This window comes from Tachyglossus aculeatus, chromosome 20, assembly GCF_015852505.1.
Source record: "Tachyglossus aculeatus isolate mTacAcu1 chromosome 20, mTacAcu1.pri, whole genome shotgun sequence".
Taxonomy (NCBI): domain Eukaryota; kingdom Metazoa; phylum Chordata; class Mammalia; order Monotremata; family Tachyglossidae; genus Tachyglossus; species Tachyglossus aculeatus.
Window position 1 is genome coordinate 21048479 of NC_052085.1, and position 15926 is coordinate 21064404.

The following is a 15926-nucleotide window of genomic DNA, read 5'->3' on the forward strand; positions in this document are numbered from 1 at the left end:
ACAGGAGCTATGGGTCAGCACTTTAATAAGGTCTGTGGGTCGGGGTCTGATTTTTCCTGGCATCTAGCCAGGGGCTGGGGCTTCTTCTTTCTTCAATGCAATGTACCTTAGGAGTGCTTCAGTAAATTAGGGTGATTGGTTGACTGAGAAGGTAACGGCTGATTAGCGATATGTTCCCTAAAGAATTTACAGAAAGTAATGAGGAAAGTATTAACAATTGTCCCTGTCTCTCTCTTCCTTTCTTAGATGAGAATAGGGATTCACTCAGGCTCTGTATTGGCGGGAGTTGTTGGAGTAAGAATGCCACGATATTGTCTGTTTGGAAACAATGTCACCCTTGCAAGTAAATTTGAGTCAGGAAGTCACCCTCGCCGCATCAACGTCAGTCCGACCACGTACCAGTAAGTACACCTAGTCTGGTTTTCATTTTCCCCCTAATCGTTCTGTCTTTTCTCCTAAATGTTCTCCTGAAATTTGTGCTTGGGTAAAAGAGAGCTTGCATTTGGAAACTATCAAAATATTGAGGTCAGTGCAGGCTGACAGGCAGGGACCTTTGGACAACAGAAGATTATGAAGGTTGTTGTTACTTAAGGACATGAAGACATGCCATTTTGTACTTTATCCCCAGTGATCCCTCCAGTCTGGAATTCTGCCTAGTTCAGTGGTACATCTCAGTATAGTGCCTGGTACATTGTAAATGCTTAACAAATACCACTAAGAAAGCAAGCAGAGATGTATGTTGAACAGTGCTTTTAGAGGGTGATCCACATTGCAGTACGAAGTGTAGATTGGAGCAGGGAGAGGTGGGAGGGAGGAGGCTAATAAAATAGCCTAGACTTAAGGCAAAGAAAGCCTTGACTAGAAGGTCTCTGGGTGAAGAGGAAGGGGTGGATTTGATGCTATGTAGGAAGAAACAGCAGGGTTTAGCGGTAGGTTAAATGTGGGAGTTGAAAGACAGAACAGAATAAAAGATGATGAAAAGATGGTTCCTTCCTACACCAATTAATATGTTGCTTGTAGAACTTGTTCCTGTTTCACAGTCTGCCTCTCAGTACTCTTGATGCTTTTAAAATCTCTGTTTAAGAAGAAGAACTCTTCTCCCAGTTGCTAGGCTGGTCTGCCTTTCATGGCGGTCTCCTATCAGCGTTGTTTATGACTGTGAGTTAATCGATCCATCCTCTGGTGGGAAACCTCTGAGAAAAACTCAGGGCCAACAGGAATGAGGAGAGAAGCCACACAGCTCATATTTAGCCGGTGACCCAGGTTGGAGTTAGGGAAAGAAACAAGTAGGTAGGGTACCATCATTCACAACAGCACGTTATCATCCACTTGCTACTCTGTAATGTCCAGAAGCATCCAGAACCTTCCCATTTCAGAAGCACGTGAGGCCAGCTGTCAGGAACAAATAAATTGTCAGTCTCCTCGTGTTTCCGGGAAGTGTGTAATTTTCAGTATTTATAGCTTTAGAAATGCTTAACTGGTTTGCTTCAAACTTTGTTGGCTTGGCGCTTGTCTCCTTTATGACTGCAGTTAAGCAAGGTTTCTAGTTTTCCTTCTTTGAGCAGGTTTCTTACTGAAAAGAAAGAAAATGCTAAAGACATGAGGAAGGTGTAGGCTTGTTTCAGTCACAAGTTTGTATTAAGAATTCTTTTCCATCATTTTTTACTCCCTGTTGAAAGTCAGAAGGTATAGTCTAAGTCTGAGGGACTCTTAGATCTCACCCTATGAAACAGTCCATTAGCTCCCTGGCAAGACGGCTTTTATCTTCTACCACCAACTTGGAGTTGTTTCAGGAATAAACATCACAAATTAATTCATAAGAGATTTTTATGGTGCTCTTAATAAGACCGCATCAGGAAGACAATTCAAAACTATCTCTCTTGAAATATTTTTACATCAACTATTTATTTTCCTCTGTTTGAGAGGTGCAAATGGCCCACAGCATGTCAGCAAGGGAAGATCAGAGTGATGGGAATTTCTGTGGGTTGTGATCAATGGAAAGAATGTGATTTGGGAAACGGAAGGGTGTATGGCCCATTGACTCCTGCTTGTCATCTGGTATTCATTCAGTCATATTTATGGAGCGCCTACAGTGTGCAGAGCACTGTACTAAGTGCTTGGGAGAGTACGCTTCAATAATAAACAGACACTTTCCCTGCCCACAATGATCTTACAGGCATGGTGTAAATGAGAGTCTATGGTTTCAATTCATTCAGTCATATTTATTGAGTGCTTACTGTATGCAAAAAAACACTGTACTAAGCACTTTGGAGAGTACAAATAATAAACACTGAATTTGACATGTCGATTGAAGACATAAAAGGATATACCCCAAAACACACAAAAAATTCTCATTGAACTGGCCGAGGATAGGACCCACAGGCTCTGGGTGGGACGTTGCGTTTTTACTCTTTGGAACTAAATTCATCAGAGATCAATGAACAAATATTTTCTCCGCATTGTCTTTTTATTCTCTCGGCACGAATAGCTCTTTCCTAGCATTCGGCCTACTATGTAAAGCTTCCACTTACAACTACAGCCAACAAGAAGTGCTAGATTGGAACGTCAATCATTGTAATGGCCTTTTGGTTCTCCCTAGGCTTTTGAAACGGGAAGAGAGTTTCACGTTCATTCCTCGGTCCCGTGACGAGCTTCCAGACAACTTTCCAAAGGAAATCCCTGGGATCTGTTACTTCCTGGAGGTCACTACTGGGCCCAAACCGCCGAAGTCTCTTTCTTCATCGCGAGTGAAAAAGGTTTCCTACAACATTGGAACCATGTTCCTTCGAGAGACAAGCCTTTGAGACCTCCGGCAGATCAAAGATTCGTCCAAAAAGCACAAGCCCAGAACTGGGTCATGACAGGAGAGTGTGGAGAGATTCTTTCTCTTTCACTGCATTGTCCAGTACAAGCAGTCATCAAAGCTCTGCGTAATGTCAGGCAATAATCCTTTAAAAAGGTGAGTGGTGGCTGGTAGGAATCAGACCGGAGCTGGGGGGGAAACGACTGAAGACAAAAAGCTGCATTCATTCCGGAGGGCATTATTGGCCTTGGACGTAGAGTGAATTACAATTTGGCCTCTATCAAAGCATACCAAAAAATTAACCTATCGTGTTTCACTTAGTACCGACGAACAAAAGTGACACCTCATTTTAGATGTGCGTCTGCGAAATAAAATTTGAGGCGGTTCTCATTCCTGCATTTAATATTTACCATGGAAAATGTCTAATTTTCTGAACAGACATTTCGTACATATACCTTACAGGTGTGGGGAAACTTTAGGGCAGGGCGGAGTTATAACTCAGTAAAATATTTTAGCGATATTACTATTTTTATACATATTTTGCTTTCAAGGTTAATAACATTTCACATATTTAGTCAGCTTTTCAGTCTACTATTGAATGTTTGTAACACTTTTTAACTAACTTTATAGCCTAATGCATTTACCATATTTCAAATGATTGTGGGAGGGCAGTGGGTATTTTAAAGTGAAAATATAGTGTGCAGAAAACTTTGTGTACATTACAGTAGGTCTATCAGTACCAATTGAATGGAGTAACAATAAGGCTAATGGATTAAATACAGATTCACCTGTATTTAAAGAAATGGAAAGAAGTTCCCCTCTTGTTTTTCCTTTGATGTAACAAAATATCAGTAATTGACAAAATAAAAATGCCTCAGAAATTCTGATTTCTTCCCTACGCATAAAAATGTAGAGGAGGAAAAGTGAGCTCCATGTAAATCATATTACATGATGCTTTCTAAGTAATTCTGTACTTTCCAAATTAGCGCAAATGATGACAACAGGCTTGATTCATTCAATCATATTTGTTGAGCGCTTACTGTGTGCAGAGCGCTGTACTAAGCGCTTGATGCCTTCTCACTTCAAAGCTTGTGAGAACTTCCTGTGGATATTGGTGAAAGAGAAAAGTTTAATGTTCTGCCAAGAGCCACAGTATTTTAGCTGTATATCGTACCACACAACACAACACACACACACATACACACACTTTTCAGTGATGTCGATTAAAAGTTATTTTATAACTCAATGATGTGGCTTTTAACTTCAAGGAAATCCCTATCACCAAAGTGAAGCCGTATTGGCTGTGAGTCCCGGTGATCTTCACTGCAAATACCTTTAGCTGAGATAGATAGGTTTCTACTTTAAGGATGGAGTCACGATTGCCCTAATCAGTGGGGCACGAATAATGCAATCTGCACTAACACTAAATCACACTGAAAGGACCACAGTGCTCTTAAGCCATCCGCTTTTGGGTTCAGACTGAAATCCAAAGCTTCTCTCAAGTCAATTTGAGGATCTGGACTCTGGAAGCACTTTTTTTCCCTACAAATTTGCGATGTTCATGTTGATGTCTTATTCCAGTAGTAGTTATGTGTCCTTCCTCTCAGTTTAGCGCTGGTAGTGAATTCCAGTGTTCAGCTTTGTGCTGTCCTAAGATCTTCGCTGCAATATGTTGGTCTCTGCTGTGACTCAGCCTAAAGAATGTTCTGTAGGACAAATTCTTAGTGCAATGTTGTGAAGTTTAATTCATGTTTCTAAAAAATTTTGGGCTACTCGAATAGAAAGCATTTATAGTCTTGGAATTAGATTTTTATAGTTCTTATATCATTCTTGCTTTTTGGGGGGCGGGGGGATAACTTTTTTTTTCTTGTCAGGATACAGTAGGGCATTCAATAAAGGTTCTCCTGATTTTGGAAGAGAGAACATACTCTCTCTCTGAGAAACTATAGACCCCTTTTCTCAAATACTGCCCGATTTTCAGGAGAAAGCAGGGAGTGGGAATGAAAGCAGGCAGGTATAGAATCCGGGGTTCTCTCTGCCCAGACCACTGCCATAGGAGAACAAGTTTGATTGTTCAGAATGTCACAATACTCCTTCAGAGGGGACACTCTCCAGATGGCAGATTGCCAGAGAACTTGTCCCACTATCCTGTGAGTGACTCTACCCCGCATACACTGGGCCACTTTGGTTTCCTGGGCTGTGTAGCCTGCAAGGTACATGATTACACCTTCCCTTCCTTCCCCTTATATTAAGTTGCATGAGTTCTTGAATGCCCTAATTATAAAACTCCGCCTTTTTCCTGGCCCCTGCCTTGTATGCATGGGGGACATAGAGGAAAGAGTCAGTTCTTTATTAGCATCATGGTAGTAGCTTGTATTCATATACCACTGATAATCTATATGATTTATATGTGACGTATCAAATCAGTAAAAATTTAGTATATATTTTAAGATTATCGTAGAATCATAAGACCTCAAGGAGCCTTCCACAAACATCTAATCTGTCTTCCTGCCTGCATGTAATACTTTACAAGACCCATGGCAGCAGATGATTACCTAAACTATACCTAAATATCTCCAGGCATAAAGATTCCACAACCTTCCTTGGTAACCCACTCCATTCTCTTGAAAGGAAGAGATCTGTGAGAAATTAAGAGGGGCGCAAACCTTTGATTTTGTGAGCATTCCTGTGGCTTCAGCGTCTGTTCAGACGATTTTATTCACTGGAGAAAGGATTTAAATCTCAGTGTCTCACATTTAAAAATGGAGAATTCACCATTGATCCTACTGTCCATCATAGCCACAGTTTTCCTTGTGCATTAGAATTAGAAACTGAAGAATTGGTCCACTCTGTCTCCTGGAAGCAAACAGCACAGATCCACAAGGCAGTAAGTTTGTTGCGGCTCAACAACAAGCTGTCGTTGTGGCTGCTGTTTGTTGCTGTTGCTGCTCAATGCGTGTATAGGCAATGTGCTAGGCACACTAGCCATTCATTGTTGTGAAACCAAGAATAGGCAGACAGTGGCTCAGATCAAATCTTTCCATATTTTCCTGAGTGGTTTCCTGGATTTGTGACAATATTATGGCCAAATGATCCAGAACTTCATTTGTGCCTTTTGGTAGGGTGTTTATTTGCTTTCATCCTTGTTTGCTCAAACAGCAGATTCATTACAGGCATTGTTTATTTAAATGTGGTATTTTCTGCTGGGTAAAACACAGTGAAAAATGCAGCCCATTAAAAATTAGGTGATCGTACTAATGGCATTTTAGCCTTGAACCATCATTGCCCTATGATGTTGAGAAAACGCAACTCAATCCACTTCTAAAACAGCACTATCAGAAGAGAGTGGTAATATCTATAGCGCCTTTAGGTACCTCTCATCATACTTCCAAGCAGCTAATTTGTAGGAGAAGTGAATTTGTAATCATAGCAATTTGTGCAAAAAAAATAAATTGGTGTCAGTATCACCATGGTGATAATGACAGTGTTTGCAAATAAATCAGTCCTCTAACAAAATCAAATTCACTGAAATGTGCAAGGAATATGGAGTACTATATCTGTTTAATATAAACCTGTCTATTAGAGGAATAAACCTAGAAAAACACCAATAATGATAGGAAATATAAAGTTGTTTCTTTTTGTGTTTTACCAAGGAGGGCTGGTTTAAAAATGGCTTCTGTGAAAGAAAATTATTTAGTCTGTTTGAGAAGAAAATTCAGATGATAGATTTACCAGCTTTATTCATTTTAACAGCTATGTTTATTTCTAGTTATTTTTGCAAACTGCTTTTTATTTCAGCTAGCTTTTAGTGTGACATGAGGATCTATTGACTACTTGGGCTTTGTGTGGAAATAGAGATTTCCAAGTAGATGGTCTCATTATTTTCAAATAGAGTACTTGCTCAGGAGGGATTACTGACTCTGTTGTATCATACTCTCCCAAGTGCTTTGTTCAGTGCCCTGAATGTAGTGAGTGCTCAATAAATACCATTAATTGATTGATTGATTGAATGAATTCAGCTTTCTAGTGACATCTTTTCTGGATATTCCAGTGGCCAAGTCCCCATGGAAATGGAATTTGAATGCTGATCCTACCAATTCTGGTTACTAGTTAGCTTAGAAGGAGACTTTAAATGTTGATTTTTTACAACCAATGTATACAGGTATTAAGCTTATCCTATGTCCCATTCACATTCACGACACTCTGACACAACTAGTATTCAAAAAGTATTCTCAAACTAACAACCAAATGCTTCAACTCATCTTTATAGTTTCTTCACAATTCAGAAATTATGGGATATAACTGTCTTGAAAGAGCAGAGTTTTTTTGGTTGATAGAGAACATGGAGAGTGGGAACATATTTTAGGCACCATAGGAATAGTTACTCCCACTATCTTGTGTTCAGTGTCAAAGAGCTTAGGGTCTCATTAGGCCTATATGTTGGAGTCTAGAAACATCCCTTCATTGGTTCAGATTCGTGTCATTTTTTAAATTGCCATCTGTGAGAGAGGAGGAGAGAGAGAGTGAGTGAGGGAGCATTCAGAATGGCAGACAAAAGAATTTGGAAATTGCAAGGTGCCCTTTTGTATTGCTACTGTTCCAGGACCATATTTTTGTGAAATATCACAAAATAACAAGATACATTTAATATCATTATCCTCATTATCAACAACAAAAAATCAGTCCATAGTGAATACCCATGTTGTGCCTGGCACCCAACTAGGCACTTTGGAGGTGTAGAGAATGGAGGAAATCAGGTCTCTGGTATTTTTGTGTTACCATCCTAACACACTCCTTATTTGTGCTACACAACTTGTTTTTATCATCAGCTTTTCCTTCAGTAAAACTAGATGCTTCCATTCACTCTGTGATGTTTGAAAATTTTCCATTATTTCCCAGGATGCAGATAAAGTTCAGGATGCCACCCATGTCAATAATAACAAAGTCTCAAAATTAGAGAAATAAGTTGGGATATTACAGCATAGACAGTCCATTAATGAATAAATGATGAAAAGCTATGAAATGTGAACTTGCTTCAAAAGAAACCATATACTGTTATCAGACAGGCCATCTTGGAGGGGTTATTTATTCATTCAATCCCATTTATTGAGTGCTTACTGTTTGAAGAGCACTGTACTAAGCACTTGGAAAGAACAGTTTGTCTTCAACTTAACGGATTTAATAATTATAACTTTAAGTAAGTGTCAAATGTACTAGACTTTGGCTGCTACTGAAATGAATACAGCTATAGTTCTTTACAAACACAAACAAATCCATTTTAGGTGATGAACATATCCATATGGATAGACAGCTAATGGTATAATTGGCCATAACAAATTTGATTTTTGGTGGTGAGCCCCTTAAGGAATAAGATCCATGTCTAATTCCCATGAGTGTACTCTTTCCCATCACTTAATACAGTGTTTGCTCACAGTAAGAACTTAACAAATACTACTGCTACTACTACCAGTACCTTTGGATTTCTCTGAGGGTAAAATCTTTAAAAATTGTAGTTCAGAAATGAGAGAGTAAATTCGCCAGTCCAGTCACAATGTAAAATAATGAAAAGTAATTTAAATCAAGGGGGTGTAGGAAGTAGAGAGCTTCACTGAACATAAAGAGTAGGGAGGGTTATATTAAGGGGAAGAGGCTTTAATGCTGCTCTGGGATTGAGTACTGAGGCCAAGTGCAGAAATTCACTCTTCCCCTTGGATTCAATCTCGGAAGAATCATACGGGAAGGGAATGTGAAAACTAATGTTCCTGGATTGCACTCTCCCCGGTGTTTAGTACAGTGATCTTCACATAGTAAGTGCTCAATGAATACTATTGATTTCTCAATTATTAAAGAGAATTAATCAATTATATGAATAAGAGGTAAGGCAGGAGCAAAAACCTGCAGCAATAAGAATATTTATGAATATTAAAAAATGGTCTTGGTGTACTTGGTTTTACCATAGTAAAACAGGAAAAATGGAGATCATTAAAGGCCATCAGATCTGGCCTTGATCTTTAAAAATCAGAATTTAGTATTTCAGGTGGCCAGTGATGCAACTATGCAAATGATGACTCAAGCCAAATTTGTCGTATCTCTCCCAAAATGCCCTACCTCCAGCTGCGATCGTTCTGGTAGTGTATCCATAGGGTTTTCTTGGTAAAAATATGGAAGTGGTTTACCACTGCCTCCTTCTGCCCAGTAAACTCGAGTCTCCGCCCTCGACTCTCTCCCATGCTGCTGCTGCCCAGCCCGGTTACCTCACGGAATACATTCAAATAAATTGAAGAAAGCTTCTATTTTTTGGTTGGCATTATTCTGAAGATTAAGAATGTGAACTTTCTGTAATATCAGCAGAGTTCGTTTTCTGTCAGTCATCTTTCTTTGTGTTTCAGACCAGGAGATGTCTTTCTAAGAAAAATGGTGCCTATTTGTTAACGTCAACCTTGCTGTAAAGTCATTCAATCATATTTATTGAGCGCTTACTGTGTGCAGAGCACTGTACCAAGCGCTTTGAGGACTCTCTCTTGCCTTGGGGATGATTTAGCCTAATCAGTAAAGGGCCATGCCCATAAACTTCGTTGTTTGCCTTGGCATTTTTCAGTGAAAAATTACCAACATGCTATAGCATCCAGTTTCTTGTTTTGCATTGAAACGTACGTACACGTTTAATTGGATTCCCTAGCAATACCTTATTCTGACACCTCTCAAAGCAATAAATTAAGCCATTATACGAATGATACATGTGACATATCTCTGAGTGATAGAACATTCTAAGACTTTGGGGGACTTGGTATATAAGCAATAATATAGCAAGGCCTGGGTTATTTGATGATGGGGTTTTTTTTCCTACTGTAGCAGTGGAGCAATATGGGAGAGCTGAAATTGACAACAGAGTAGCTGAAATGCTTGACTGTTCATTGCAAAGTAATTATTGTTGCCAAACAAATTGTTCCCAGACTAGAAATAAAAATCGGGAAGAGACAATTGCATGATTTTCACTCCCCATTAGGGAAAAGCAGTGAATATATCTGGCTGTCCTTATAATCACTGCACTAAAGAGAGGCTACTGAAGAGAGGGGAAATTGAATGTTGGGATAGAAACAAACAATCCATGGCATTTATTGAACATTTATTGCATCCAGAGCACTGTACTAAGTGACTGCCCTCCAGGAGCTGAGGGTCTAATGGAAACAAACGAAGTAGTATCAGTTAACCGAGTAATTAATTAGTGTATGAAAAGATCTTGGAAGATGAGAAGACGATTGTCAAGAATTCATAATGGTTGTGTATAAAGTAGGCCTTGCACATTGGTTGTATGAAATACTGTTTACCGTATTGTTGTGCTCTTTCTTCAAAGTGTATCTTTTGTGGCTGTATGGTTTACAAAAGTTTTCAGACTGGTACAAAGCTTTCTTTACCCACCCTATTTTAGAGAATAGTGAAGATAAGAAACTAGACTGTGAGCCCACTGTTGGGTGGGGACCGTCTCTATATGTTGCCAACTTGTACTTCCCAAGTACAATGCTCTGCACACAGTAAGCACTCAATAAATATGATTGATTGATTGATTGATAAGAAAGTTCAAGTGGTCACTATTTGAGTCCCACAACTTAAAAGTCATTTTGAATAAAAATCAGTGAATAAGTCAACAGTAATAACCTGTGTGTTGCAAGGATGCTGATTTAAAACCTTTAAAAGAAAATGTACATACAGGTTTAAAAAAAGTAAAGACATAGTCTCAAGTGACGTAACTCTGGGCAACATTCAAGGAGAATTACAGAATTCTCCAAAAGAGTTACATACTTTCCCATTATTCCCTCTGGCTTTAATGAAGTCGGTTTTGTAAATCTGCTTTTTTAGATGATGCAGTGCAAATGTCTCGGTGGTTCTCCTTTGTGGCAGGACTGGGATTAGTAGCTCACTCAAGCATAAATAGAAACCGTTTGCTGGCGGCTGCTACCTTAATACCAGACATGGTTGCAACAGTGAAGGAAAATCAAAGTGTCAGAACACGCCCACCAAGGTGACACTAAGGCCTGAATACTGAATACCGCCAATCCCGAGGGAAAACTTACATTAGCAGGGGGAAGTGATATATTGACCTGCCTTGCTAATGATCTTTCAACAACTCCACCCACACTTTGTAACTCTCACAGGCTCTTCTTTCTATCAGTCATAATATTTTGCAAAAGAATTTTCAGATCTTTAATCAGCTGAACCTCTATGTTTCAAAGCCTCAGTTGTTTAACCCCCGTTTTACAGAGGTCTTTTGCCGAAAACTCTCCAGAGTTAGTAAAGGGATTTATTCTTTCATTTTGCATATTTTTCATCCTGCAGATTCCAAGAATCACATTCTTTTGTAGATGGGAGGAGAGGGGGAATTTTATCTGCAGAATTCTGTAATAATTCACCCCCTTTATTTAGCATATATTTTTAAAGTAGCCATATCCTTAGAGTTTACATTTCTTCTAAAAATTTATCTCGAAAATAGCTTCAGATAGACACAAAAACCAGAGTCACTCATTGTGCAATCAGCTGCTTTTCAGGATAAGCACACAGTAAGCTCTCAGTAAATGTCATCGATTGATCCTGAGGTGAGCCTATTGAATGTCATTACATGTAACATGCAAACTTTCCTGGTGACAGATTGTGCATTAGAAGGCCTCTCATTCTTGTGCCCAGTTAGAAAGCGTATCTTGAGGGCTCATATATTCATTATCGGAAAGAATAAGTGCAAAAGATGCTGTGCTTTACTAGTTGTATATAACAAAATGCTTGCTCACTCTCTATTACTCCAAGAGCCAATCCACTCCTTTCCAAAACAGCCTCAGGTACATAGCATAGCCAAAATATTGGACGTGATTTAGTGACTCTGAACTCTGTAGCAGCCATCTGGAAATTCAAGGCATTGAATGTTAGAGTGTGCGAACGTGGTATGATTGAATGCTGTTCAGCTTGGAAGTAGTGTTGTCTAGTGGAAAGAGCCCAGGCTTGGGAGTCCAAAAGACCTGGGTCCTAATCCCAGCTCTGCCACCTGTCTGCTGTGTGACTCTGGGCAACTCACTTCACTTTTCTGTACCTCAGTTCGTTATCTGTTCTCCCTCCTACTTAGATTGTGAATCCCGTGTGGTACAGGGGCTGTGTCCAATCTGCTTATACTGTATGTAACCCGGTGCTTAGTACAGGACCTGGCACACAGTAGGCATTTAACAAGTACCATTAAAAAAAACAGACGGTGGTGTTTATTGAGTGCCTACTGTGTGCAGAACACAGGTCTTGGCAGAGTACTAATAATGCTAATAATAATTATAGTATTTAAGAACTTACTATGTGCCAAGCACTATTCTAAGCACTGGGGTAGATACAGGTTGTCCCACATGGGGCTCACACTTTTAATCCCCATTTTACAGATGAGGTAATTGAGGCCCAGAGAAGTGAAGTGACTTGTCCAAGGTCACACAGCAGACAAGTGGTGGAGCTGGGATTAGAACCCACGTCCTCTGACTAGTAAGCCCATGCTCTTGCCATTAGGCAATACTGCTTCCAATGCAGCATGGAAGCACAATGTAAAATACTATACAAAGAGCCAGCAGACACGGACCCTCCCCGCAAGGAACTTACGGTCTAGAAGTGGCATGGGAGAATGTTTTTTGTATTTGAAAAATGGAAGGCAGAAAAGTAGTAGTAGTAGCAGTAGTAGTAATAGTAGTAGTGCTAATCATATTTATTAAGCACCTACTATGAGGAAAGCACTGTATTAAACCAGTTCACTTAGATTCTAATGGTTCATTCAGGAAGGGGTGGAAATTCAGGCCAGTTTGTAATAAAAATCGGCAGAAAATTCAAAATTATTTTGAATATTCAGAAAATTTTTATTTAGAGATTTCATTAAGGACATCAAAACAGTGTGTACTACCAGTGAACTAATTTTAAAATAGCAGGTTTAAATCTTTAAACAGGCAACCTCACTGCCAGATTAGAACCTCCAGAGATTCGGGATTTGGAAAATTTAGAAAAAAACTGTGGCAATTTTGGCACTATATTTTTAAAGTAATCCCCAATATTAATATCCCCAATATTAACAGTAGGTTATAGTACAGCTATAGAACAGATTTTTCCTGTCTTCCACTAGTTTGAGAAGTGAAACAGTTAAAGTGAAAAACTTCATAAGGAGAAATCTGCATTTTGGAAATAAGAAAATCTGTTTCTGAAATTGCATGATCTAAGGGCAGTCTCTGGCCCAATCGTTTTCTAAGCCAGACGGTGTTCTCTGACATTAATAATCCTAAAATACTTTTTGTCTTGTGTGAGATGACGCCTTTCTAAATGAAATAGGCTTTTGTATAATCACTTGACACTATTTACATCAAGGAGTAAAGAGCTGAGCAAAACCCTGAATTTCAGCTTCTTGGAATTTAGAAAAATAAACTTTGGGGACAAATTTTCCTAAGAAAAGTGACAGTTTGAACCTCCTTTATCTCTCCAGGTCCTTGATGCTCAGTGGAAAGTCATGTAAGACAAAGCCCAAAGATGATTCCAACAAGTAGAAATTCAGCTTTTCTCTATTATAAAGAAACATACATTTGATTTATAGATTTCTGATGTACAGGACAAGGCTACTAGGAAGGAACAGTGTCATTTGTTCAGGCGTTGGTCTTCCAAATCCCAAGAGAAACTGTAATGAAGACTACTTTTAACACATGGTTTGGGGAATTTTTCTATCAGTGGTGTACTTTGGGAAAAGCTGTTTGCCACAATCATGGTCATAATGCCAGATATTTAATATTTAGTCCCTCATTTAGAAGATACCCTGATGCATTAGCTGTTACAGTTTCCTCTCACGCTTGAAACTATTTACCATGGCAAGTGTTGTAATTAGATGGAAAATGCAAATAACATTTTTTGCCACATTTTTGGTTTAAAGTCTACATCTTTTGTACCAGCCAACATGGTACAGTACTTGGTTTCTGGGAGTGACCGTTTTTGCATAGTTCTTAAAACTTTCTATCAAGATATCAAATGTATTCAATAATCTTTGATTGACATTAAGCTGTTTTAATAGGTTTAATGCTGCAATTCTATAAAAATTGGGCAGGCTTAAGCATTCAGCTCTTTAGGGAAGGAAAGCTTTTTTTTAAACTAACACGACTATTCAATTATTTTGAAGTTGATTATATTTGAGAGCTGAGCATACTTTTTATCTTTAAATATATTTGATTGTATTTGGGTTACATATTTTTTATTAGCAGACAATTATCAATTTGTACAAGGTTAGACACTTTTGGTAATCCTATTTCATGGACAAGCAGATACCGATGAGCAGTGTTTCTGGCTGAACTTGTTGATATGATTTGCCTGAGTTTTCCTGGTCATCAGTGCAAGTAAGGTAAATGAGCCCTTGAAAGTCTTCTTGGGAACCGTCTGGGTGTCTAACCACGGTCCTGATGACCCAGGACGGATCCCAGCGCTTAGAACAGTGCTCCAGCGTTTTGAACAGTGCTTGGCATATAGTAAGTGCTTAACAAATACCATAATAATAATTTTTGGAGAGAAAAACAATTCCAGGCTTTAGGAAAGTCCAAAAATTTCCCCTCCCTACTGGTGAAAACTATGATGATACTCAGCTCCAGGGAGTTGAATGAGTACCTCAGTAAATTAGATCACTTTGTCAGCCATCTTGAACTAAAAGCTACTCTTTTTCTCACTAAGAAGGGGTGTTTTGTGAAAAGCCCAAATTAATCAGATAATCACACGGATGCTCTATTTTTAGTTGTCTGCATAGAAACAGATCAGAAGGCAATGTGTTCTTATTGCATATGGAGGTAAGATGATCCCAGCCACCAATGCTAAGCAGATATATCAATTTAAAACAAAGAACAAACTGCATAGTTATCTGATTAATTAGAGCTCTGATTAGAAGATGTGTTCACTAACAGATATTAGTAAATACCTAGGGCTATGACAAGCTATGAGAGAAGGTTTGCTGACCATGAAAAAACCCTGCTTTTCCCTGAATAATTTAGTTATCTTTGATGGAACTCATGGAAATTGACAGTTTGGGACTATTGATATTGGGTAATCTACCACATAGCATGTAAAATTCACCTCCTCGGAGCTCTCAAAGAGTGAAAACATTAGTGAATTTCTGGACTCTGACTAACTAGGTGTACAATTAAAATATTCTGAAGCATCAAATGTACAATTAAAAAATATTCTGAAGTAGCAAATGCATCTAGCTCATTACTCATACAGGCAGTTACCTGAAAATTGGTTAAAAAAAGCATTCCTAAGGAAGAATATGCTGAATCTAATTGGTTTGCTTAGTGGAAGAAAGGTAGCTTCCATCATTCTACACGCAAATGCTGAATTTGTATCTTACCAAAGAATTTAGTTATCTACTTGAACATCAATTATTTCATGCTAAAATTCTGTAAAAAAAAACTTCAACCAGTAGTTATTGCATTTCAGAATCTAATCAAAAAGCAAAGCCTTATATTGTAATAAAAAGCTTCAAAATGATGCAAGAATTACTCTTAGTTGTTGGCGCTAATCTGTAACAGAGTTCAGTTTATTCCTGTAAAGGACTATTTAATCCATGTAAAAAATGTGTCGTATGTTTAGAATATGGGGACATCATATATACAATAAATTAGGCACATAATACAGGCTTTAACATTTGCACTGCATCGTCCAATAATAATTGTGCATCTGTAGATGACAATAGTCTAGCTGTCAATAGAACTCTTTTATTAGCCGTGATTGCTTTTGAATGTTGAAAACAATATTTCTCTGGGGTTATTTCCATCATTTCTTATAGGTTCTATGAATCAGTGGAGGGCTTGGGAAAGAGAAAGGAAGGAGTTAGCTAAGTGCAAAGGAAAGGGAAGGGACATGTGAACAGAAAGTTTTGGGGGATTAAAAGGACAGAAGTGATCCCCTAGTTGGTAACTTTGGATGGCCGTATGTTGGAGATTTTCCACTTGTGCTAGAGGAGTACGGATCCCTTGAAGGAGCTGTGGTCTAGGCTTCTTTGGAATCTCGACTTTGGAGTCTAAAGCACCAGGGTAGTATCCAAGGGAAGCAAACAAGAACTTTTGATGATTCTTGCAACCCCTGTCCTCCACTT

At 38.7% G+C, this 15926-nt stretch overlaps 1 protein-coding gene across 1 annotated transcript in view; it reads left to right on the plus strand.

Moving 5' to 3' along the window:
* Window positions 1-8931, plus strand: part of GUCY1A2 (guanylate cyclase 1 soluble subunit alpha 2) — a 173225-nt gene extending 164294 nt beyond the window's left edge. The window contains exons 10-11 of the mRNA XM_038761669.1: window positions 247-401; window positions 2600-8931. Coding sequence (XP_038617597.1) covers window positions 247-401; window positions 2600-2804 — 360 coding nt within the window. The 3' untranslated portion in view covers window positions 2805-8931. The remainder of the gene's footprint in view (window positions 1-246; window positions 402-2599) is intronic.
* The last annotated feature ends 6995 nt before the right edge of the window (window positions 8932-15926 follow it).